The following is a 24,959-nucleotide window of genomic DNA, read 5'->3' on the forward strand; positions in this document are numbered from 1 at the left end:
CCATCCTTAAATAACAGTGGCGACATCAACTTGTATCAACTTGGTTTGTCAATGGATTCATACTGAATTTAGCATATTTATGTCATTTGGAACTATATGCTACACAAATTTCAGTTTCACCTAAAGAGGAGGAATGAAATTAGTTATGAAAAGAGAACAGGTGATAACAAATAGCTGGTCTAGTGAAATAAGCAAGGACTTTTATGTGAAACGTGGGCTTGAATCCTGGTGCTGCTGCTTTGCAGCTCTATGACCTGGACAAATTACAACTTCTTTTAACCTTGGTTTTCTCATCTGTAAAATTCCAATACTAACTCTTAGGGCCACGGAGGATTTGAAAAAATGCAGTAAGGCTCCCCACCAATGATTTGTGCCCAATAAAGGATAACTATTACAAATGGTTTCCCTGGGGGTACCTGGGTGGCTTAGTTAAGCATCCGTCTTACATTCAGGTCATGATCTCACAGTTCGTGTGTTCCAGACTGGCATCGGGCTCTCTGCTTAGTGAGCAGATCTCGCTTCAGATCCTCTGTCTTCCTCCCGCTGACCCTCCCTAGCTCCGCGTGTGCGCGTGCTCTCTCTCAAAAATAAACCTTAATGGGGCGCCTGGGTGGCGCAGTCGGTTAAGCGTCCGACTTCAGCCAGGTCACGATCTCGTGGTCCGTGAGTTCGAGCCCCGCGTCAGGCTCTGGGCTGATGGCTTGGAGCCTGGAGCCTGTTTCCGATTCTGTGTCTCCCTCTCTCTCTGCCCCTCCCCCGTTCATGCTCTGTCTCTCTCTGTCCCAAAAATAAATAAACGTTGAAAAAAAAAAATTTAAAAAAAATAAACCTTAAAAAAAACGTGGCTTCCTTGTAAAACACCTGAGGCAAGAGTGAAAGATAAAGCCAGTTATAATTAATCCACTACTTGCTAATAAGCAAACTGCTTTAAGACTTGAAAAAGTTTACACTGGACTTTTGTATTTTACTCACAGTAGTTCGCACAGGGGAAAAAAAATACAAGTAAAAATATGCCCAATTGGGTTCAGAATAATGATGACCTGCTTTCCAAACACCGTTGTTTTGCCCTGCTTGCAAGTACAGGGAAAGCGGATTTGGGGTGGCTTGGTGGCAGAACCAAACACAAGCACGTTGGAGGTTTATACGTGGGTTGGGTTTATGTGCGTTAGGCTGCTTTACTAAGTTAAAATTTAAATACCTGCATCTTCTGGGGTGGGTACCAAATGGAAGCTGCCGGGTTCTGGGGGAGAGAGATGATCACTCATCAGCGCTGTGAAGCTATCAAAGGAACGTCCAGGATCCATCTATTCTTTACGGGTAAAAATCATAAAGGAATACCCGTGCACTCATCATTGCAGTTTTCAAAGCAGGATTCGATCTTCTCTTCACTAACCAACAAGGTGCTTTTTCAAACTGAGGAACGACAGTGCTTTACCACTGGGCCGCCAGCCGGGCCCTGCAGAGAGCCTTGCCAGACAATGAATCAGCTACCCGAGCCGCCCAGACAGCCTCAGAACTAGAAACACACGTGGAGGACCCCGGGGAGCTGTTGAGCCACGGGGCGAGAGCGCGCGGCCGCCGCCCCTGCCTCCGCCTCTGGGGCGCGGAGGATCACGTGGGCGCAGGCCCCGCCCCGTCGCCGAGTTCGCGGCTTGGTGGGGCTGGCTTTTGCCCCGGAAGTGGCTGTCTTCAGCTGACAGCTGCTTGTAAGGTGGCGACGGCGGGCCCGGAGAAAGATGGCGCTGCGGCCGGGAACGGGAGCTGGGGGCGGCGGCGCCGCGGGAGCCGGCGCGGGGGCCGCCGGGGCAGGCAGGTGGGTGTGAAGAGCCGAGTCGGGTCCCAGGGCTGGCTCCGCAGGGGCGAGGACTGTTTGGAGGTTATGACGGTTTTCGCCCGCTTCGACCCCTTTTTCCTTTGGCACTGGGCTACGGGAGAAAGGGGTCCCCCGGGGATGTAGGCCGAGTGGGTGGAGGAGCCCGACATCCGTGTCCTGTTTCCCAGGCTCAGGGGCACTGGTGCTGGGGCCGAGCAGTGAGCGAGAGCGTCCCAGTGCGGGGAGGAGAAGAGGAGGAGCAGGAGGTGAGGGTCCGCTTGGCTGAGCTGGCACCCAGCCAGGCTGGGGAGAGCAGCAACCCCGACGCCTCGCTCCGAACGACCAGACTTCCCTTTCCCAGGGCTTGCCGGGCTTGAGCAGGGATAGAGTCGGGAAGGCTCTGGTCACAAAGGGAAAGATCTGGTCACAAAGCTGAATAGCTGTTTGCAAGAGGTGTGTGTACTATTCGTCTTCCCCCCCCCCCCTTTAGAATGTTCTGTCCTTTTTATCTCCTTAACACACGACAAACAGCAGGAAAATCTGAAGACGTTTGAATGGGCTCGTGTAGACGTAACTCTTAAGTCTTGTCTCCTTATTAAAATCAAATCACTATTAAACAGCAGTTACGCAGTTATTAAAACAAAGCTTCCAGGCTTTTACTTAGACCTTAAACAAATCTGCCCTCTGCCATATAAGTAATTGCCTGTGGTTCTCATGTCCAGAATGATAAAGGAGAAGAACGTTTGCAACTTGACAAGTTCATCACTGAAGAAAATAATTTTGTTCTGGGAAGTTTTCACCCCACTTGTATAATGACCTAGGCTGAGTTTGTTTTGTTAGCCAACACATAGTGCATACACATTTGAAGATAAAATTAGCGCTTTATCTTCAGCATCCTAAATTATTTTTGGAAAACAAAGTGTTAGTTTTTTGATAGGCAGTGTTTTAATTTTGGAGTCACAAACACTACTGAAGTGTAGTCTTTAAAATTATCACCTCCTGCAGGTGTTTATATATAGGCTAGGAAAAAAAGGCGGTGGCTGTTGAATAAACCACCTGTGTGCAGCCCCATTTTCCGTTTCCTCTACACATCTTTCACTTTAGATTTAAAACTTTTTCTAATTTACGCTGTTTCATCACAGTCTTTTATGAATACTTGATATAAGTCAGGTTTTGGCTGCAGAAGACACGTGTAATAATGTCTTTTCTATATGTGATAACAGTTTCTAAAATGTTCTCAAGTGGCATTAATTTGATCAAGTATATGATTAATCATACCACGAAGTTCTGGGAAAAATATAAACTTAAAAGAATTTAGTATTTTAGGCCCAGGGGTTTTCTTTTGGTTGTTTGGTTTCGTTTCTGTTTTGGGTGGGTGGGGAAGACCTTAGGTGCAGAAACTTGAGTGGATCATTCTCCTTAGTTTACAGTATTTTAATGTCACCAGTCCATGGACACACATTTTCAAAAATAAGTGTGGCCTGAGTTGTGATAGAAGTTAGAATGATTGATTTTAAAATTTCTTTCATCTATAAAATTTGTTTAGAGTAACATCTGCCTTCTAAAACTAGAGGATATATATGAGAAGGAAAAGGAGTTAAAATGATCCTTGCCTCGAAAAATGTGTGGTGAGCGTTACATGTATTGGAAACTTTCTGGGGCTGAAAAGCTGTATGCTGAATAAAGAAAGGATAGTATGGTTTTTAACATTATGGTAGCCTAAGTATATTTCTAAGGGAAGAGCCAGGCATCATTTCTTAGCTTTTAGTGGAGAAAATCCAGAAGCTGTAAGGTACCATTTTTCTTAGATACTTGTTTCTATTCTGAGAGACTAAACAAAAAGCAGTGGCATTTTCCAGCTTTATTAATGTTAGCCTACTTTTGATAGGTATCCTGATTGGGCTACTTTAAAATAAATGGTAGAGTTACATAAAAAGGGCAAAATTTACCCAAGAGATGTGAAGTAGAAAAAAAAATTTTTTTAAGACAACTACAACAGAAAAAATTGTTGAAAGATCTTGATTAGTCTGTATCCTTCTGGGATATTATCATTTGTCTATTTTTTTCCTGCTCTTTTATAAACTCCTTAAGGGCTTCCTCATCTTTTTCTCTTCCACTTTCTCTTCCACTGCTTCTGGCACATTCTAACATAGAAAACATTCTAGGGGCGCCTGGGTGGCTCAGTTGGTTAAGCGTCCGACTCTGGCTCAGGTCATGATCTCATGGTCCGTGAGTTCGAGCCCGGTGTCGGGCTCTGTGCTGACAGCCTGGAGCCTGCTTCGGATTCTGTGTCTCCCTCTCTCTGACCCTTCCCCGTTCATGCTCTGTCTCTGTCTCTCTCAAAAATAAGCATTAAAAAAAATTTTTTTTAAAAAGAAAACATTCTATAAATATTTGTGGATTCAAGACACATTGAAAGCAAAGGACTATTTTATCTGGGCCTCAGTTGGAGGAAGAGGAAGTGGTCAAGGGATTGTCATAGGAGATGTGAAGGCCTACTGAACGCAAGGGGAATAGCACATAGGCCAGATGGATTGTGACACTAAGTGGGAGATGAGATTTATGAGATAAAACTGAAAAAAAATTGTGCTGAAACAGGAGGGGGCCTTGGATATAAACTAAGGAAATTCCATATAAGGGGGAATCATTGCATAGTTTTAACCCCAGGAATAGCCTTATCAAATGGTCCTTTAGGAAGATGCGCCTCACCTCTGCTATATGAGCTGTATCTTGTAGAGTCTGGAGGTAGGGAGATCCTTGAGGAAGTGTTGCTGGAGTCCATGCCTGAGAAGTGCAGGTTAGTAGCAAAGGTAACTGAAAGGGGGAATGAGTGAGGTACGCATGTGGCAAGTAGACGTCAGTTCTGCTTTCGTGCTAGGCTATCAGTAAAAATAGTGGGTTTTACCTTTGAAAATAAATTGTTGGTCATCTTGCTGCCCAGTTTTGGGGGGCTTTTGTTTGGTTGGTTTTGGCTTTTTTTTTTTTTTTTTTTTTTGCCAAACTTATGCTTTCTTATCAGTGTCTTAGCTGCTTGTCCAACCACTCTTGAAGCACGTTGCTGTTAGTCTAAACATTCCAGAGAATCATACGAATGGTACATAGGTCACTAAGGAGTTTGGGTTGCTAAATAATTACTGGAGCAAATCATGTTTGTCAGTAATGTTCTTCATTCAGTTTTTGTTTGTGTTTTCAAGGTAACCTTTATGTGTGTACATTTATTCTTGTCTATTTGATTGTCTTAGTTGGGACCTTGGCAGACTTGCAGTTCTGTGTCCTCATTTGACAGAGGGGAAACAGGACAGGGTGGTGAAGGGGTTTGCATGGAGCTTTACAGTTAATTTATGGCTGAACTGGAAAAAATGTAACTTCAGTTTCCAGTTTTTACTTAGCCACTAAGACATACTGGTAATTGTAAATCTTTAAGATTTGGAAAAGTCTTGACAAGTTGATTATCTAAATGCATTGTTTCTAAGTTTATAAATCTTAGTGTATGTGAGTACCTTTAAAAAAAAATGATACTACTGAATTCCAACTTGCAGTTTAAACATTCTATCCAGTTAACAAATTACTTAGCTAATACATCTTGTGTGCAGTACAGAAAAGTCCTCTCTTTGGGTGCAGGCCTGCTTGTCAGTAGTAGAATTTGCTAACAGTTCAGATCCTCTTCAAAGCTATAAATAACATATAGTCAGATAGATGTCCAACTAGAACTTGGTAAACCACCTGACAACTTTTTTTTTTTTAATTAAAAATATGTTAGAGCCAAAAGACTGTAAAGTTTGGTTTTTAGCCTTTTTCCTGGGAAGGGGGGGTATTACACACTAGAAAAATGCAAGGACACATAAATTTGGCAAATAATTTCTAGCTTTCACTAGGTTCTAAAGATTGCCTGAAACCCCCTTCAGATCCTTGACTCCCAGATTAAGAATCTTTCCCACTCAGACATTTTCTTCCTTGAATTGTTCCATTTTCTTTCCCTCCATTCTCAAAGAAAGAAGTCCCTCTTCCTTTTCAAAGCAGATCCCTTTTGCTGCCAGGCTGTGTCTAAGCATATCTTTTGTATCCTACCTTTCTCCCTACAGATCCAAGAGTTTCTCCTCCTCTTAAAACTGTTTACTCAAAGATCGGCATTTTCGGAAGCAGTGATCTTTTTTTGTTAATCCTCATTCTGATCAGCTTTTCTACAGCATTAAATACTGGTGACTACTTCCTTCTTCCTGAAATATGGTTCTTCCTTAGTTATAACTTGCAGTTATAACCAAGTCCCTTGGTTCTCAATGACCATTCTCTACTCAGTTTCACCATAAGAATTCTCCAAGTTGCTCGTTGTTGTCGTCTCCCTATATATGCACATTCCCTTGGCTATTTCATTTACAACCAGAGCTTAATTTTTTTTTTTAACCTTTATTTAAAAGAGCCTAGCCATGGGCCCCTGGGTGGCTCAGTCTGTTAAGCGTCGGACTTCAGCTCAGGTCATGATTTCGAGGTCCGTGGGTTCAAGCCCCGCCCTGCATTGGGCTCTGTACTGACAGCTCAGAACCTGGAGCCTGCTTCAGATTCAGTGTCTCCCTTTCTCTCTACCCCTCCCCTGCTCATGTTCTGTCTCTCTCTCTCTCTCTCTCTCTCTCTCAAATAAATAAATGTTAAAATAAAAGAGCCTAGCTAGATTGATCTCGACTCTTCTCCTGAGCTTGAGTTACTTTTCTGATTGCCTGCTAGATCGCTCCTGAGGGATGCACATCTACTGCCCTTCCCCCCAAACCTAGTCAAGGGTTCCTTCTTTTAGGAAACAGTATTACCATCCTTGCCATTTGCTCAGGCTCAGAATCTCAGCAATGTCTTCAGCTCTTTCTGCTGCCTCACTGCTTTTCCCCATTCTGCCAATTGCCAGGTCCTCTTCATTCTTCCTTTTGAATAGCTTTCATTCACCGCCTCTTTTCCAGTATCACTATTCTGGTTATAGCTCTTTTCATCTCTTATTAAGATTATTGTGGTAGAGGGTGCCTGGGTGGCTCAGTTGGTTGAGCGAGCGACTCTTGGTCTCACAGGTCATGCATGATCCCATGGTCTGTGAGATTGAGCCCCACTCTGGGCTCTGCACTGACAGCATGGAACCTGCTTGGGATTCTCTCTCTCCCTCTCTCTCTGCTCCTCCCCTGCTCACGTGCACATTCTCTCAAAATAAATAGGTTCTCCCAGAGTAAACTTAAAAAAAAAACATTATTGTGCTAGTTTCTTTGCTGATTCTTTTTGCTTCAAAGCTCTGCCTTACCGTGTTTCTAGAAAAACCTAAACTACATTTCTGATCATTTCACTCTCCTGCTTAGAACCTCTCACATCAGGGAAATGCAGATCCATATCATGAGGTAATACTTCATACCCCTTAGCATAACCATTATCAAACAAACAAAAACAAAGTAACTAATGTTGGTGAGGATGTGGAGAAATTGGAACCCCATGCATTGCTGGTGAGAATGTAAAATGGTGCAGCTGTTGTGGAAAACAGTTTGGCAGTTTCTCAGAGAATAAACACAGAATTACTATATGACCCAGCAATTCTACTCCTAGGTATATGCCCAAAATAATTGAAAGAGGGACTTACACAGATACTTGTATACTAATGTTCATAGCATTATTTACAACAGCCGAAAGGTGGAAACAACCCAAGTGTCCATCAGCAGATGAATGGATAAGCAAAAGGTGGTATGTACACACAATGGAGTATTTGTTATTCAGCCATAAAAAGGAATGAAATGCTAATACCTGCTACAACATGGATGCACCTTGAAAATACTATGCTAAGTGAAATAAGCCAGCTATGAAGTATAAAAGTATCATATGATTTCACTTAGTGTGAGGTAGCTAGAATAGCAAATTCATAGAAACAAAAAGTGGTAGCTACCAGGGGTTGGGGGAGGGAGTGATCGCGAGTTCTTGTTTAATTGGTATAGTCTTTGTTAGGGATAATGAAAACATTCTTGAAATGGATCATGGTGATGGTCGTACAACATTGTGAGTGTACTTAATGGTACACACTATACACTTAAAAATGGTTAAAATGGTAAAATTTTGTCATGTGTGTTGTACCACAATTAATAATCTCTGACTTCATACAATATTCAAAGTAAAATCAAACAGCTTAAAGGTCCTCTACTGTCTGCTTGCCTCTCTAATCCTGTATCTTATATTCAATCCTAAATCTCTAAACACAAAGCTCTGGCCTCAGAGCTTTTGCTCAAATTATATAGTATGACTCTCTTCAAGGTTCAGTTTAAATTTTTTTTTTTTTCAACGTTTATTTATTTTTGGGACAGAGAGAGACAGAGCATGAATGGGGGAAGGGGCAGAGAGAGAGGGAGACACAGAATCGGAAACAGGCTCCAGGCTCTGAGCCATCAGCCCAGAGCCTGACGCGGGGCTCGAACTCCCGGACCGCGAGATCGTGACCTGGCTGAAGTCGGACGCTTAACCGACTGCGCCACCCAGGCGCCCCACAAGGTTCAGTTTAAAAGATAACTTCACAAAAGTCCCCGAGATATAACCCATCAAATTAATCTTTTTCTTTTCATCTCTATTAGTATTGGGGGCCTCTCATAGCACTTAGCACACTTTATTTGATGCTGCAGTTAGTAGCTTGCGTGCGTGTCTTCAACAAGACTGTGCACTAATTCAGTTCCCTCATGTAGTAGTTACTCAGTAAATGTTCGCCAAATTGAATATAATCCAACCTTCTCAATTTATGGATGGAGAAATTAGAATCCAAGGAAGTCACATAGTGACAGACCAGGACTAGTTTCAACGTCTTGTTTTCTAGTTCACAACTTTTCTCCCTGCACTGACATGCCTGCCGTCATGCATCCTGTGGATGTTCGATCTGTGTTGATATCGGGTAGTTCAGTATCGTACTACAGAACAAATGGCAGGACCCTGTCCACAATTCTTTTGTGTATATAAAGAATTACATGTTTTGTTTGAAATCTTTGCACATAGAAGATCCTGATATGTTTTTCTTCTGTTTTTAGCTTCATGTTTCCGGTTGCAGGTGGAATAAGACCCCCACAAGGTATGTGAAAGCTGAAATTTTAAACTTTTTATTTTTCACTGTTATGTTTCTGAACTTGGGAACTAATTGGATAAAGAAGTCCTACTGCTGCGAAATAGAGTAAAATTTTCCTATAGTCTTGAACCCGTATGCCAGCTATGCTTGAAATTTCTCAAAAATTGTATAATTCTAGATTGTTAGCTCCATAGGGCAGAGGCTATGTCTGCCTTATGCTAGTCGGTATCTACAGCACCCGGTATGCTGACAGAAAATTATAGGGGCTCTGTGGATGTTTGTTGAGTGGATAAAAGAACCTCTTTAATTGTTTGATACTACCGTGTTTTCTCTGTATGAATTCGGTCTTATGTATATAAGAGATCACATATTCTGATTCAGTATAAATTATTTTAAGTCTCAGGTTTATTCTCTTCAATTTCTTTAGTGGGTATATTCCTTCTCTCTGTTTCAGACAAGGCCCCACCAAAGTCAGTTCTAGCTGTGTCTTCAGGGAAACCATAGTGAACTGATCTAATCTTGACTCATGGTACTGTGCGACTGGGACACAGTGTCGAAGAAAGAATATGTCTGCCCTTCTCTTCTTTCTGCTCACACCCTCTTCACTGTACCCCCGACACATACCAGTCTGCTTCTGAAAGCTGGCCCTTCTCACAAAGCCAATGTTGATTGCTTATGGTAGAATTGCTGGAGAAACAGAGACTCCCAGATCACCAATAGAGATGAAGGATAACGAGTGGCTCAGTAGCAGGTGGTCAGTGCCTCATACTGACTTTGTCACCGTTTGTAATCAGTGATGGAGGTTGAGTTTCAGGTAAATTTTTCCAGGAGTCAGTTGTATTCCTTTCATTGTGCTCACATTTATGCATTATTTAAGCTATCTGTAATTAGATATGTCCCAGATTTGGATAGAATAGTTTGAGATCTTTTGTTCTTTAGGAAAGCATTACAGTTATTCATTTTCATGGCTCAAGATTTTGCATTTTTATAAACTTTAAAGTAAGACTCTGTATGTAGAGCAAGAAGAGAGCCCCAAAGATTGCCCAAAGATATTTTTTCTTTTGGAATTGTTTTGAGATTTTTTTCTTTTTATGAAGTATGTTAGAGTAGACTTTTCAGTCATTAGAAGACTTTAAATTATGCATGGATTGTTTCTCAAAGCATATACGAGAAGCTGACAGGAAGAGTCGCCAAAAGATCATGAGTAGGTGAACAGGAGATGAGAGAGACCAGAGTTTTCACTGTGCGTACTTTTACGCTTTTAAACGTTGTACCAAATACCTAAATTACCCATTCAAGAATTAAATAACAATAATTCAAATGAATAAGACTGTAGGTCCAAAGAGGCGAAAGGGAAAACATGTAAGTTCCATGAGGGTAAGAACCTCTTGGAACTTGTTCACTGCCATGTCCCTAGAATGATGCCTGACAAGGAGTAGGCCCTCAAATATTTGAATAAATGATTGAATGAATAAGTGAATGCCAATACTTCTGTTACTTACAAATGTGGATGTTCATGCTTCTAAAATTAAACTGTGAATAAGTAACCTTTAAGGTACACAGAACCCACAAGATAAGCATGGTTACTTTCTCAGACCTTTAATTTTTTTTTAACTAGTTAGAACCAACATAGATGTAATAAAATGCAAAATTGGATTGAAATTTGTGTTCGGCACGGGTAGGGAGTTTTGTTTTTTAAGTTTATCTGTTTATTTCGAGAGAGAGAGAGAGAGAGAGAGAGAGAGAGAGAAAATCCCAAGCAGGCTCCGCATTGTGAGCTCAGAGCCTGACATGGGGCTCAATTTCATGAACCATAAGATCATGACCTGAGCTGAAATCAAGAGCCAGATGCTTAACTAACTGAGCCACTCAAGCACCCTGGGATTTTATTTTATTCACAGTTGAATACCAGCTCTCTAGAACTGTGCCTAAAATATAGTAGGCACTTAGTATTTATTAAATTCCCAAAGGGATGTTTCTTCAGTCTCCTCCCCTCTTGGGAATACTAAATTGAAAAAATTTGGGAGATATTATCCTCATGATCATTTTCCTGCCATTGCATCATTTAATTGTCATGCTGATGGTTATTTGTGGTAAATGTTATATTAACTATTCATATAAGGAAAGACAAGAGGAAGATCATTCCTTCAAGCATATTAGGTATTAAACAGTTATACAGATGAGAAACCGAGGCATAGAAGTTAAGCAAGTTACTCAAAGTCCCAGAGGTACCAAGTGACATTTCTAGTTGGCATCCAGAATTCATGCTATTTAGTATATGTGTTATTGTATTAGTTATATGCTGCTGTGTAAAAAATACCGCAAAACTTTTTTTTAAAAATCCATTTTATTATTTGACACTGTGTCTGCAGATCAGGTATCTGGAAATGGCTTCACTTGGGTGGTTTTGGCTCAGGGCCGGAGAGATTGCAGTAAAGATGTCAACTAGGGCTGTGGGCATCTTAAGGTTTGTTAGGGCTGGGTCGTCTGTTTCCAAGATGGCTCACTCTCATGGATGACAAATTGTGCTGTCTTTTGGCAAGAGGTTTCATTCAGTTCCATGCCACGTGGATTCTCTGTAGGACTGCTTGAGTATTCTTTTTTTTTTTTTTTAATGTTTATCTTTATTTAAAAAAAAATTTTTTTTTTAACGTTTATTTATTTTTGAGACAGGGAGAGACAGAGCATGAACGGGGGAGGGTCAGAGAGAGGGAGACACAGAATATGAAGCAGGCTCCAGGCTCTGAGCTGTCAGCACAGAGCCCGACGCGGGGCTAGAACTCACGGACCACGAGATCATGACCTGAGCCGAAGTCGGCTGCCTAACCGACTGAGCCACCCAGGCGCCCCTATCTTTATTTTTGAGACAGAGCATGAGCGGGGGAGAGGCAGAGAGAGAGGGAGACACAGAATCAGAAGCAGCCTCCAGGCTCTGAGCTGTCAGCACAGAGCCCGACACGGGGCTCGAACTCGTCAACTGTGAGATCATGACCCGAGCCGAAGTCGGACGCTCAACCAACTGAGCCACCCAGGCGCCCCTTGAGTATTCTTATGATGTGGCAGTAGCTTTCCTCAGAGCAAGAAGGAAGATACATTGGCTTTTAAGAACTAGCCTTGGAAGTTACACACTGTCATTTCCACCATACCCTATTGGTTATACTGGTGAGCCCTATTCAATGAGGGAGGGAATTATAAAAGGTATGAATACGAAAGGGCAGAGATTGCTGGAGCCCATCTTGAAGGCCAAATGTCACAATTAGGTCATATATTAGTTTTTTTAATATGCACAAAAATTCTGTTATCTTCGCTTTACAGATGAAGTTTTGTAACTTGCCTAAGATCTCATAGCTAAGTAATTAACTAATGGAGTTGGAATTCATATTCAGGTCTGTCCCACTTCACGGCCTGTGCTTTTCCACTAAACTGTGCTGCTTCCCAAGTAACAAGTTGTTTATGTACTTACAGTTTTTGGAAAATAGACTGTAAAATATATTGACTTTAATGATGCCCTTATGTTTTTCAGCAGGACTGATGCCAATGCAGCAACAAGGATTTCCTATGGTCTCTGTCGTGCAGCCTAATATGCAGGGCATGATAGGGATGAGTTACAGCTCTCAGATGCCCCAAGGACCTATGGCCATGCAGGTACTTGCTTCTTTTTTTTTTTTCAACGTTTATTTATTTTTGGGACAGAGAGAGACAGAGCATGAACGGGGGAGGGGCAGGGAGAGAGGGAGACACAGAATCGGAAACAGGCTCCAGGCTCCGAGCCATCAGCCCAGAGCCCGACGCGGGGCTCGAACTCACGGACCGCGAGATCGTGACCTGGCTGAAGTCGGACGCTTAACCGACTGCGCCACCCAGGCGCCCCGGTACTGGCTTCTTTAACCAATAGTTTACACAGTTATTGTTTGTTGGTATGTGTCACATACTAAGAGCTGCATACTAGGAGCCTAATGTTCTATTTGGCAGTAAATGTAGTCTGAATGTTAGGTGGCTTCCTTCAAAATGAAATGAAGATATGTTCATAAGAGTGTGGGGGGAAACCAAGATAAATCATTTAAGGAAAATCTGGTGGCTACTTTATTTGATTAGTGACTTAGAATTATTATTATTATTATTATTATTATTAGAAGAAGAAGAAGAAGAAGAAGAATTTTAGAATGACATCTTGGGAAGTTCAGGGACCTAATGCCATGAAGTAGCATTGATAGAAGTAGCATTGCTCTCATGAAAGGAACAGTGTCATTGTTTGGAAGACTTAGGGCCTTCTTTATATTGAATTATGTAATCCCCATAACAACTTTTAAGAGGTAGTGTCTCCATTTTTCTGAGGAGGAATCTGCAGCTTTGTGAGGATGCTCACATTGCATAGGAAGTTGGGATTTGAACCTAAGTCTTGAGTAAGTTTGTATTATCCAAATTATACATTGAATTCTCTCTTAAGAGCATTAGGGAGCCACTGAATAGTTTGAAGCAGTGGAATGACACAATCAGATTTGTATTTCAGAAAGATCATCCTGACTGCTGACTAGAGAATGATTGGAGGGAGAGAGGAGGGCAAAAATGGATGGAAGGAGAATCATTAAAAGGCTGATGTAGTGAGAGCAGGTGAGATGTTGACTGATTAAAGCGAATACTATTACATCTTTATTTTAGAATCGGTAAATGAAATTGATGGTATCAGGATTTAGTAAGCACATCCTAAGATGGGCTGATTCATTTTGGATCTCCATGTCTTTGTAAATTATCTTCTCTAGCTATGATATCCATTTAAACCAAGTAACCAAATAAACTGAATCCAGGAGTCTGATCTTTGAATGGTTGAATGCAAAGTGTTACGGTGTTATTTTTTAAGTAAACATATTCATTCACAAATCAGCCAGAATAAAAAGTTTCCATACTGTTAAAAAATATTTTCATGCCATATATTTTGATTTTACCCAATTATTTAAAATTTTCTATTTCAGTGCGTTTATCATGTATAAACACATATATATGATTTATAAATAAGTAATATTTGGGATTTATAAGCAGAATTTAAGTTGAAACTTGTTATGTTGAAGTTGTATAGGCAAATGAGGCTTCATTTGTATGTAAAGATTTGGGAGGACTTTTGGAATCATTCCTTATTCCTCTCTAATAGAAAGAAATAGGAATAAATTGAGCTTTTGTAGGTTTTTTTTTTTAACGTTTATTCGTTTTGAGTGGAAGAGAGTGCGCATTCACAAGCAGGGAGGGACAGAGAGAGAGAATCCCAAGCAGGCTCCACGCTTAGCACAGATGTGGGTCTCGATCTCACCATGACATCATGACCTGAGCCAAAAACAAGATTTGGACGCTTAACCAGCCGAGCCACCCAGGCACCCTGAACTTTTGTAGGTTTTAAATCCGTGTTACTCAGTTTTTGCTAGGTTATGCTGTAGAAAAAGCAATCCCAAAGTCTCTGACTTACAAAAACAAAGGCATGTCCTTTGAAGGTTGGCTATGACCCCGCTCTGTGTTCTCTTTATCCTGAGACTCTTACCTAGGACATCCCAGACTTTTGGCATAGGGCAAAGAGATGGCCAAACGCTGTTATAACTTTTAAAGCTTCTTCTCAGAGGTTGCATTCATTAGTCACTTCTACTTACCAAAGTAGTGTGACCAAAACGAACATCAGTAAGGGGAAGAACATACCAGGAAGAATGCACATCACATAGGAATGTGTAATCTTAGAGTAAAGGCAGCAAATAACTGGAAACAGTTTACCAGAGAATGCAATATTATGTTTTTTATTGAAAAGTGTACAGTATAATGATTAAATAATTCTATACAGGGAGCCTGCTTGGGATTCTCTCCCTTTCTCTCTGCCTCTCCCCCACTTGTGTGCTATCTCTCTCTCTCAAAATAAATAAACTAAAAAGAAAACAATTCTATACATTACTCAGTGCTCATCAAGATAAGTATACTCTTGATCCCCTTTTTTCCAACCCTCCTCCCAGCCACCTCCATCTAGCAACCACTAGTTCCCTTTATTTATTTAAAATTTTTTTACATTTATTTATTTTTGAGAGAGAGAGAAAGACAGAGAGAGGGAGGGAGGGGCAGAGAGAGATGGAGACACAGAACCCGAAGCAGGCTCCAGGCTCTGAGCTGTCAGTACAGAGCCCCGTGCGGGGCTCAAACCCATGAACTGCAAGATCATGACCTGAGCTGAAGTCAGACACTCGACTGACTGAGCCACCCAGGCACCCCTAGTTCTCTTTATTTAACAGTCTGTTTTGGGCACCTGGCTGGCGCAGTCGGTTAGCGTCTGACTTCGGCTCAGGTCATGATCTCACGGTCTGTGAGTTCAAGCCCCGCGTCCGGCTCTGTGCTGACAGCTCAGAGCCTGGACCCTGTTTCAGATTCTGTGTCTCCCTCTCTCTCTGCCCCTCCCCCACTCATGCTCTGTCTCTCTCTGCCTCTCAAAAATAAAGAAAACTAATAAAAAAATTTTTAAAAACAGACTCTGTTTTTTGGATTGTCTCTCTTTTCTTTCTTTTCTCTTTTTTTTTTTTCTTGGTTGGGGGTGGTGGAGGGAGCTGTTCCTTTGTTCTGTTTCTTAAATTCCACATATGAGTGAAATCATGTAGTATTTGTGTTTCTCTGAGTGACTTGTTTCACTTGGCATTATAATCCCTAGGGTCTTTCTATATCATTACAAATGGCAAGATCTCATTCTTTTTTTTGGCTGAGTAATATTACATTATATATATATATATAAAAGATGTCATATATATGTATATTACATCTCTATCCATCTATCAGTAGACACTTGGGCTGCTTTCATATCTTGGCTATTGTAAATAATGCAGCACTAAACATAGGAGTGCATAGTGTTTTCATTTTCTTTGGATAAAAAATACCCAGTAGTAGAATTCCTGGATCATATGGTAACTCTATTTTTAATTTTTTGAGGAACCTCCATACTGTTTTCCACAGTGGCTGCACCAATTTGCATTCCCACCAAAGGTGCAGGAAGGTTCCTTTTGCTCCACATCTTGTCAACACTTGTTATTTCTTGTATTTTTTATTTCAGCCATTCTGACTGGTGTGAGGTGATGATCTCATTGTAGTTTTGATTTGCATTTCTCTGATGATAACGGATGTTGAGCATCTTTTCATGTGTCTGTTGGCCATCTGGATGTCTTCCTTGGAAAAATGTCTATTGAGGTCCCATTTTTAATTGCCTTGTTGTTTTTATGGTATTGAAGTATATAAGTTCTTTATGTAGTACTTTGGATATTAACCCCTTATCGGGTATATTATTTGCAAGTATCTTCTTACATTCAGTAGGTTGCCTTTTCATTTTGTTGATGATTTCCTTTGCTTTGCACAAGATTTTTATTTTGGCGTAGTCCCAAAAGTTTAATTTTCCTTTTGTTTCCCTTGCCTGAGGGGACATATCTAGAAAAATGTTTCTGTGGCCAATTTCAAAGAAATTATTGCCTATGTTTTCTTCTAGGAGTTTTACAGTTTCAGGTCTTAAATTTAGGTCTTCAATCCATTTTGAACTTATTTTTCTGTATGGTGTAAGGAAGTGGCCCAGTTTCATTATTTTGCATGTAGCTGTCTAGTTTCCTAGCACCATTTGTTGGAGAGGCTGTCTTTTCCCTATTGTATGAACTTGCCTCTTTTATTGTAGATTAACTGACTATATAAGCATGGGTTTATTTCTAGGAGCTCTGTCCTGTTCCAGTTGATCTTTACGTCACTTTTTGTACCGGTACCATATTGTTTTGATTACTACAGCTTTGTAATATATCTTGAAATTTGGGATTGTGATACCTCCAACTTTCTCAAGATTGCTTTGGCAAATAGAACTCTTTCGTGGTTCCATATAAGTACATTTTAGTATATTATTTGTTCTAGTTCTCTGAAAAAATGTTGGTATTTTGATAGGGATTGCATTGAATCTGCAGGTTGCTTTGGGTAATATGAATATTTTAACAACATTAATTCTTCCAATCTATGAGCTTGGACTATCTTTCCATTTGTTTGTGTCATCTTCAGTTACTTTTATCAGTATCTTATAGTTTTCAGAGTATGAGTCTTTTGCCTCCTTGTTTAAATTTATTCCTAGGTATTTTATGACTTCTGGTGTAATTGTAAATGAGATTGTTTTCTTCATTTCTTTCTGCTACTTCCATTATTAGTGTGTAGAAAAGCAACGGTTTTCTGTATATTAATTTTGTATCCTGAAACTTTACTGAGTTCATTTATCAGTTATCATAGTTTTTTGGTGGACTCTTTAGGGTTTCCTATTGATAGTATCATGTCATCTGCAAATAGTAGCAGTTTTACTTCTTCCTTATTTTGGATGCTTTTTATTTCTTTTTCTTCTCTGTTTGCTGTGACTAAGACTCCCAATACTATGTTGAATAAAAGTGGTGAGAATGAATACTCTTGTCTTGTTCCTAATGTTAGAGGAAAAGCTCTCAGTTTTTCACTGTTGAATATAGCTGTGGGTTTTGGGTATGTGGCCTTTATTATGTTGAGATATGTTCCCTCTAAACACATTTTGTTGAGTTTTTACTAATGAATGGATGTTGTATTTTGTCAAGTGCTTTTTCTGCTTCTACTGAAATTATCATACAGTTTTTATCCTTTCTCTTGTTAATGTGATTTATCAGTGTTGATTGCAGATATTGAGCCACTCTTACATCCCTGGAATAAACCCCATTTGATCATGGTGAATGATTTTTTTAACGTGTTGTTAGATTTGGTTTGCTAATATTTTGTTGAGGATTTTTATATCTATGTTTTGCAGACATATTTGCCTATAGTTTTCTCTCTCTCTCTTTTTTTTTTGTTTTGTTTTTGTTTTTGTTTTTGTTTTTGTTTTTGTTTTTTGGTAGTGACTTTATCTGGTTTTGGTATATGGGTAATCCTGGCCTCATAGAATGAATTTGGAAGCTTTCCTTCCTGTTCTATTTTTTGGAATTGTTTGAGAAGAATAGGCATTAACTCTTCTTTAAATGTTTGGTAGAATTCACCTGTGAAGCTGTCTGGTCCTGGACTTCTGTTTTTTTGGGAGTTTTTGATCACTGATTCGATTTCATTGCAAGTAATCAGTGTTCAAATTTTCTATTTCTTCTTTCTCATTCAGTTTTAGAATGTTACATATCCCTAGCAATTTATCCATTTCTTGTAGGTTGCCCATTTGTTGGTATATAATTTTTCATAGTATTCTCTTATAACACTTTGTGTGGTTTTTTCTCCTTCATTTCTGGCTTTATTTATTTAGAGTCTTCCCTTTTTTCTTGGTGAGTCTGGCTAAAGGTTTATCAATTTTGTTTACCTTTTGAAAGAACCAGCTCCTGGTGTCATTAATCTGTTCTATTGGGTTGTTGGTTTTTTTTTTTTTTTTTTTCAGTCTCTATTTCACTTATTTCTGCTGTAATCTTTATTATTTCCTTCCTCTTACTGTCTTTGGGCTTTTTTTTTTTCCTAGTTTCTTCAGATGTAAGGTTAGGTTACTTATTTGAGATTTTTCTGGTTTCTTGATGTAAGACTATATTGCTATAATCTTCCCTCTTAGAACAGCTTTTTCTGCATCCCAAAGATTTTGGACAATTGTGTTTTCATTTTCATTTGTCTCCATCTATTTTGAGATTTCCTCTTTGATTACTTGATTGACCCATTCATTGTTAAGTATGTTATTTAGTCTCCATATATTTGTATTTTTTTTTTCAGATTTTTGCTTGTAGTTGATTGTTAGTTTCATACTGTTGTGTTTGGAAAAACTGCATAATATGATTTCAGTTTTTTTAATTTATTGAGATTTGTGGACTAATATGTCATCTGTCCTGGGGAATGTTCCATGTGCACTTGAAAAGAATGTGTAGTCCACTGTCTTGGGGCCAAATGTTCCAAATATGTCTGTTAGATCCCTCTGATCCACGTGTCATTCAGAGCCACTGTTTCCTTGTTGATTTCTCTCTGGATGATCTCTACATGGATGTAAGTGGAGTGTTAAAGTCTCTTACTATTTTTGTATTACTGTCAATTTTTTCCCTTTATGTCTGTTAATATTTTATGTATTTAGGTACTTCTATGTTGTGTATAGGTATTGGCGATTGTTATATTCCCTTGTCCTTTTGTCTCTTGTTAAAGTCTGTCTTGTACGATGAAAAGAAAGCTAAGTTAACAACATTTACACTTCCATTTGCATGGCAAATGTTTTTACATCCCTTATTACTTTCAGTCTGCATGTATCTTTAGCTCTGAAGTGAGTCTTTTGTAGGCAGCATATAAATGGATCTTGTTTTTTATCCATTCAGTCGCCCTGTGTTTTTTGATTTGAAAGTTTAGTCCATTTACATTTAAAGTAATTACCGAGGGGCTCTTGGCTGGCTCAGTCAGTAAAGCATGCAACTCTTAATCTTAGGGTTGTGAGTTCAAGCTCCCTGTTGGACATAGAGCTTACTTTAAAAAAATAAAACAGGGGCGCCTGAGTGGCTCAGTCGGTTAAGCGTCTGACTCTGGCTCAGGTCATGATCTCACGGTCCGTGAGTTTGAGCCCCACGTCGGGCTCTGTGCTAACAGCTCAGAGCCTGGAGCCTGTTTCAGATTCTGTGTCTCCCTCTCTCTCTGACCCTCCCCCATTCATGCTCTGTCTCTCCCTGTCTCAAAAATAAATATAAACGTTAAAAAAAAATTTTTTTTTTAAATAAAACAGGGGCACCTGGGTGGCTCAGTCGGTTAAGTGTCCGACTTTGGCTGAGGTCATGATCTCGCAGTTTGTGAGTTTGAGCCCCACATTGGGCTCTGTGCTGACAACTCAGAGCCTGGAGCCTGCTTCAGATTCTGTGTCTCCTCCTCTCTGCCCCTCCCATGCTCATGCTCTGTCTCTGTCTGTCTCTCAGTAATAAACGTTAAAAAATAAATAAATAAAATAAAATAATTATTGATAGGCATGTACTCATTGCCATTTTGTTACTTCTTTATGATTGTTTTTGTCATTCTTTGTTCCTTTTTCTCTTGCTCTTTTTCCTTGTGGTTTGATGGCTTTCTTTAGTGTTATGTTTGGATTCTTCTCTATTTTTTTCTATTATAGGTTTTTGATTTGTGGTTACCATTAGGTTCTTTTATAACATGTTTTGCGTGTAGCAGTCTATATGAAGTTGATGGTCACTTAAGTTTGAGCCCATACTAATAGCACTAGATTTTTACTCCCCACCCCCACTTTTTATGAATATAATGTCATATTTTACATCCTTCTATTTTGCAAATCACTTGACTGATTCGTATAATTCTCTTTACTGCTTTTGAGCTTTAACCTCCATGCTGGTTTTATAAGTGATTAATCTGCTTTTATTATATGTTTGTATTTACCTGTGAAATTGTTTTCCTTTCATAATTTTCTTACTCCTGATTATGGCTTTTTTTTTCTTTCCAAAGAATTCCCTTTAACATTTCTTGTAAGGCTGGTTTAGTGATGAAGTCCTTTAACTTCTGTTTGTTTGGGGAACTCTTTATTGCTCCTATTCTGAATAATAACCTTACTGGGTAGAGTATGTTGTTCACAGGATTTTTTCTTTCAGCACTTTGAGTTTGAGTATTTCATGCCACTCACTTCTGGCCTGCAAAGTGTCTGCTGAAAAGTCAGCGGATAGCTTTATGTAAACTGTTTTCTTCTGATGTTTTTAAAATTCTCTCTTTATCACTACTTTTTAAATTATTGTGTGCCTTGGTGTGGACCTTCTTGGGTTCCTCTTATTGGGGGCTCTCTTATTTCTGGATCTGGATGTCTGTTTCCTTCCACAGATTAGGGAAGTTTTCAGGTATTATTTCTTCAAATAAGTTTTCTGACCTCTTCTCTCTGTCTTCTCCTTCTGGGATCCCTGTACAGCGAATGTTACTTCGCTTGATGATGTCACAGAGTTTGCTGAACCTGTTTTTATTTTTTTATTACTCTGTTGTTTTTGCTGTTCAGCTCGGTTGCATTCCATTACTCTGTCTTCCAGGTTGCTGATCCATTCTTCTGCTTCCTCTAATTTGCTGTTGATTTCTCCAAGTGTATGTTTAAATTTCAGTTACTGAATTCTTTAGCCCTGACTGGTTCTTTTTTATATTTTCTATAACTTCATTGATGGTCTCACTTAGATTCTCACTATTTTCTCAAGTCCAGAGAGTATCTTTGTGACCATTACTTTGAATTCTTCATCAGGCATATTGCTTATTTCCATCTCATTTAGCTCCCCTCCTACCCCTTTTGATGTGGTTTTCTCTCTGTAATTCACTGTGGAAGGTCTATTCTGTCAGTCTGCAGGTTGTTTTCAGAATTAGTCGCATAGATGTAGCTCCTGTCTTGATGTGCCCATGGGAGGAGGTGAGCTCAGGATCCTCCTACTCTGCTATCTTTCCCAAACTACTCCCATCCTGGTTTGTTGTTGTTGTTGTTGTTGTTGTTGTTGTTGTTTGTTTGTTTTGTTTTTTCCTTATGCAGGCTCTACACCCAATGTGGGGCTTGAACTTGTGACCCTGAGATCAAGTCGTATGCTCTACCAACCGAGTCAGCCAGGTGTCCCTGGTGTTTTTGGTTTTGTTTTGTTTTTTGTTTTTTTTTATAGTAGCTGTCCTAATGTGCGTGAGGTAGTATATCATTGTAGTTTTGGTTTTCATTTCTCTAGTAAATGATGTTGAGTATCTTTTCATGTGGTTATTGGCCATTTGTATATCTTCACTGGAGAAATGTTTAAGTCTTTTGCCCTTCTTTGAATTGGGTTTTTTCTTGGTGAATTAATTGTGAGAGTTGTGTCTATATTTTGGATATTAATCCCTTATCAGATATATGATTTGCAAATGTTTTCTCCCATTCTGTGGGTTTCCCTTTTACTCTGTGGGTAGTGTCTCTTAATGTACAAATTTTTAAAGTTTCATGACGTCTAAGTTGTTTGTTTTTTCTTTAAACGTTTGGTAGAATTCAATAGCAAAGCCATTAGGTCCAGGACTTTTCTTGTTGGGAGATTTTGATTACTGACTAAATCTGTGTAGCTGTATAACAAGTTCTCCCATGTTATTCTTCTTTTCAAAATCATTTTAACTCTTCTGGTTTATCTGTCTTTGCATATAAGTTTTAGAATAACGTTGCCTATATCTATCTATGAAAAGTCTGGTTGGAGTTTTGATAGGAATTACGGTAAACCTTTTTATCAATTTGGGGAAAATTGACATCTTTAATATGTAGATTCTTGCAATATATGAGCATGGTATGTCTCTCCATTTGTTTAGATCTTTGATTTCTGTCATCAGCACTGTATAGTTTTTGGCATTTAAGTTCCTTAAATTTTTTGTTAGATTTACATCTAAGTTTTTGAGTAATTATAAATGGCATTGTAGTTTTTATTTCAATGTTCTGTTCATTGCCAGTATATAGAAATGTGGTTGATTTGGGCATACTTGTTTTGTAACCTGCAACCTTGCTGAACTCACTTATTCTAGGAATTTTTTTGTAGATTCCTTGGAATTTTCTATGGAGATAGTCTTGTCCTTTCATCAAATGTTAACATGCTGTATTTGCTTCACATTTTTAAAAGAAATGAACAAAACAGTTATAATTTCCTTCTTCTACTTCCCCAGAGATAGTTATCACTATCATGAATTGAGTGCTTAGTGTTTTCATATGTCTTCTTGTACTTCTCCTGTTTTACATGTTTGAATATTCATGAATATTGTATATTGTCCAGGTTTTAAAGGTTTATGTAAGCATGTACCCTTCTGCATTTGAGTTTTTTAGTTGACATTGTTTTGCCCCAGAATTTATCCCTGTTATAGAGTGCTGCCAAATATATTCATATAGCTACTGTGTAGTGTTCCACTGCATGAGTATATATTCTTCTGTTGGTGGACATGTAAGTTGCTTCCAATTTGTTGCTATTTGTTTTGTTTTTATTGGTTTCTAAGAGTTCATTATATATTCCAGATTCTTACCTTTGTGGTTATTTGTGTTGCCAATATCTCCTCCTATACTTTGGCTTGTTTTTTAATTTTTTGGTGAGGTCATGTAGAAGTTAAGTCAGATGGATAAATCATTTCTTTTATGGTCTGATCTCTTGTGTGCCTCATTAGACCTAGTCGTACCCTGCGATCATAATATTATTCTTCTTACTAAATCAACCTGGAATTGTTCTGTGCTATCAGATATGTGAGTCTAAAGGTCTAATTTTATTATTTTCCATTTGAGTAGCCAGTTTTCTCCAAATCATTTATCAATATCCCATTCTTTACTCATTGATTTCCAAAATGCTGTACTATCCAATTTCTTGATATGCTTTGGATTAGTTTCTGAGCTCTTCTGTTTGTCCCATTGCTATTTCTGTCTGTCCCTGCATCAATAAGTATCTTAGTCTCCTAATCTAGCCTAAGATAAGCCTTGATATCTGCTAGTGTGGATCCTCCTTGTTCTTCTTTTAAAGAATTATAGCTATTCATGGTTCTTTCCTCTTCATGATAAGTTTTAAGATCAGCTTGTCAAATTCCACATAAAATCTGCTGGGATTTTTATTGAAACTGACATTTTTAACTTTTTTGGTCTGTGATATCTCTCCAGTCACTCAAATCTTCAGTAGCCTTCAATATTCTTCATCTTGGGAGTGAACTTCTTTATCTTGAATGTCTTTAGCAGTTGATTGGATGTATCTCAGATTTCTGAGTTATTTCTTTTGTCCTGTCATTCACCCAGCATATAACTAATGATTAGTATTTCTTAACCTTTAGGTTTATCTAGATTTTAAAAGAATTAGACTGTATGAATGTACAAACTAACTTTTCAGGAATTCGAAAAAGACAAAATGCCATTTAGCAAGTTTGAATCTTCTTGAAGAACAGAATTTTCTAAATAGGAAGGCAAAGTGTATAATACCTTTCCTTCTTTTATTCTTTATTATTTTTGTGGAATATCTGGTCTGTTAGTCTGTATGAGTTGAGTGGTTTCTTTTGCATTTTATGTGCCTTGGGTAAATGAAGTCAATTTAAAAAGGAACTTAATCCCTCACCACAAAAAAGAAATGGTGATTATGTGACATGATGGAGATATTCGTTAATGCTGTGGTGGTAATCATTTTGCAGTATATAAGTGTATCAAATCAATAGGCTGCATACCTTAAAATTACAGTGTTATATCAACTGTAGCTCAGTAAAGCTGGAAAAAGTAAAAAATAAAATAAATTATTTTATTTAAATAAAGCTAGAAAAAAAAATGTAGTCCTAGGACTATGGTGCTAATTTTTAGCACCAGGAGAACCACGCTGTGATTAAAAGTAAGTATACATTGCCATCCCCACTCAAGATTTACAATAGAGAGTGTTAGTAATTAAGTAATATGTATTACTTATAACTCCTATTGTAAAGTCCTAAAGCCATTCATAAGGCTTCCAAGCTACTACTATTCATTGAGCAGGTATATGCCTAAGCATATGAATAGACACAAAAACAGATTAAAATTTGTTTTAAGTCTGAATCTGTGGTTGTTGTTGGTAATTGGAGAGGCAGCGTAACATAATGATGGAGAATATGCACTTTGGAACCAGAAGCTGCCTGTTTCTAATCTTGGCTCTGTCACTTACAAGGAGTAAGTAAGGTAGTTAACTCTTTTGTACTTCCGTTTCCTCATCTGTAAAATGAGAATAATAGTAGCACCTACTGCATAGGTTTGTTATAAGGATTAAGTTAATTAATATACATAAAACCCTTAGAAGATCCCTGGGACATAGTAGGGGCTTCATTAGTGTTATTAATAAGACATTCTTATTAATAAGATATTCTTGTTGATCATTATCAGAAATTCTCTAACTCTAAGGATCTTACGTATATTGAGAATAATGTATGTAAATGCCTAATTCTATAGCTGGCATATGGCATGAACACAATAAAATGATACCTATATTATAACTGTTAAGTGTTCATTTTTCTTATCTTAATTCTTAATTCTGTATTTGCTTGCAGAATCTTATTTTGTTCCGGGAAAAAAATGGGATCATTATTGTTTTTGAGAGAGTACTTCTTTGTTGTCAGTAACTTTTAATAATTATAATAGCTGCTATTTACTCATATATGCTACAC

The 24,959-nt window shown here is 38.7% G+C and overlaps 1 protein-coding gene across 13 annotated transcripts in view; it reads left to right on the forward strand.

The window, feature by feature from the left end:
• The first annotated feature begins 1,700 nt into the window (after positions 1 to 1,700).
• The window catches only part of SYNRG (synergin gamma), an 85,419-nt gene continuing 62,160 nt past the window's right edge, over positions 1,701 to 24,959 (forward strand). For 10 of the 13 annotated variants that reach the window (XM_047080864.1, XM_047080868.1, XM_047080869.1 and 7 more), the window contains exons 1-3: positions 1,701 to 1,813; positions 8,836 to 8,876; positions 12,394 to 12,515. In XM_047080864.1, coding sequence (XP_046936820.1) covers positions 1,737 to 1,813; positions 8,836 to 8,876; positions 12,394 to 12,515 — 240 coding nt within the window. In that variant the 5' untranslated portion in view covers positions 1,701 to 1,736. The remainder of the gene's footprint in view (positions 1,814 to 8,835; positions 8,877 to 12,393; positions 12,516 to 24,959) is intronic. The other 3 variants (XM_047080865.1, XM_047080867.1, XM_047080873.1) reach the window with 1 other exon arrangement.

The sequence above is a fragment of the Lynx rufus genome, unplaced genomic scaffold (genome assembly GCF_022079265.1).
Source record: "Lynx rufus isolate CCGP_SWC_20201006 ecotype Redwood Valley unplaced genomic scaffold, mLynRuf1.p SCAF_18, whole genome shotgun sequence".
Classification (NCBI taxonomy): domain Eukaryota; kingdom Metazoa; phylum Chordata; class Mammalia; order Carnivora; family Felidae; genus Lynx; species Lynx rufus.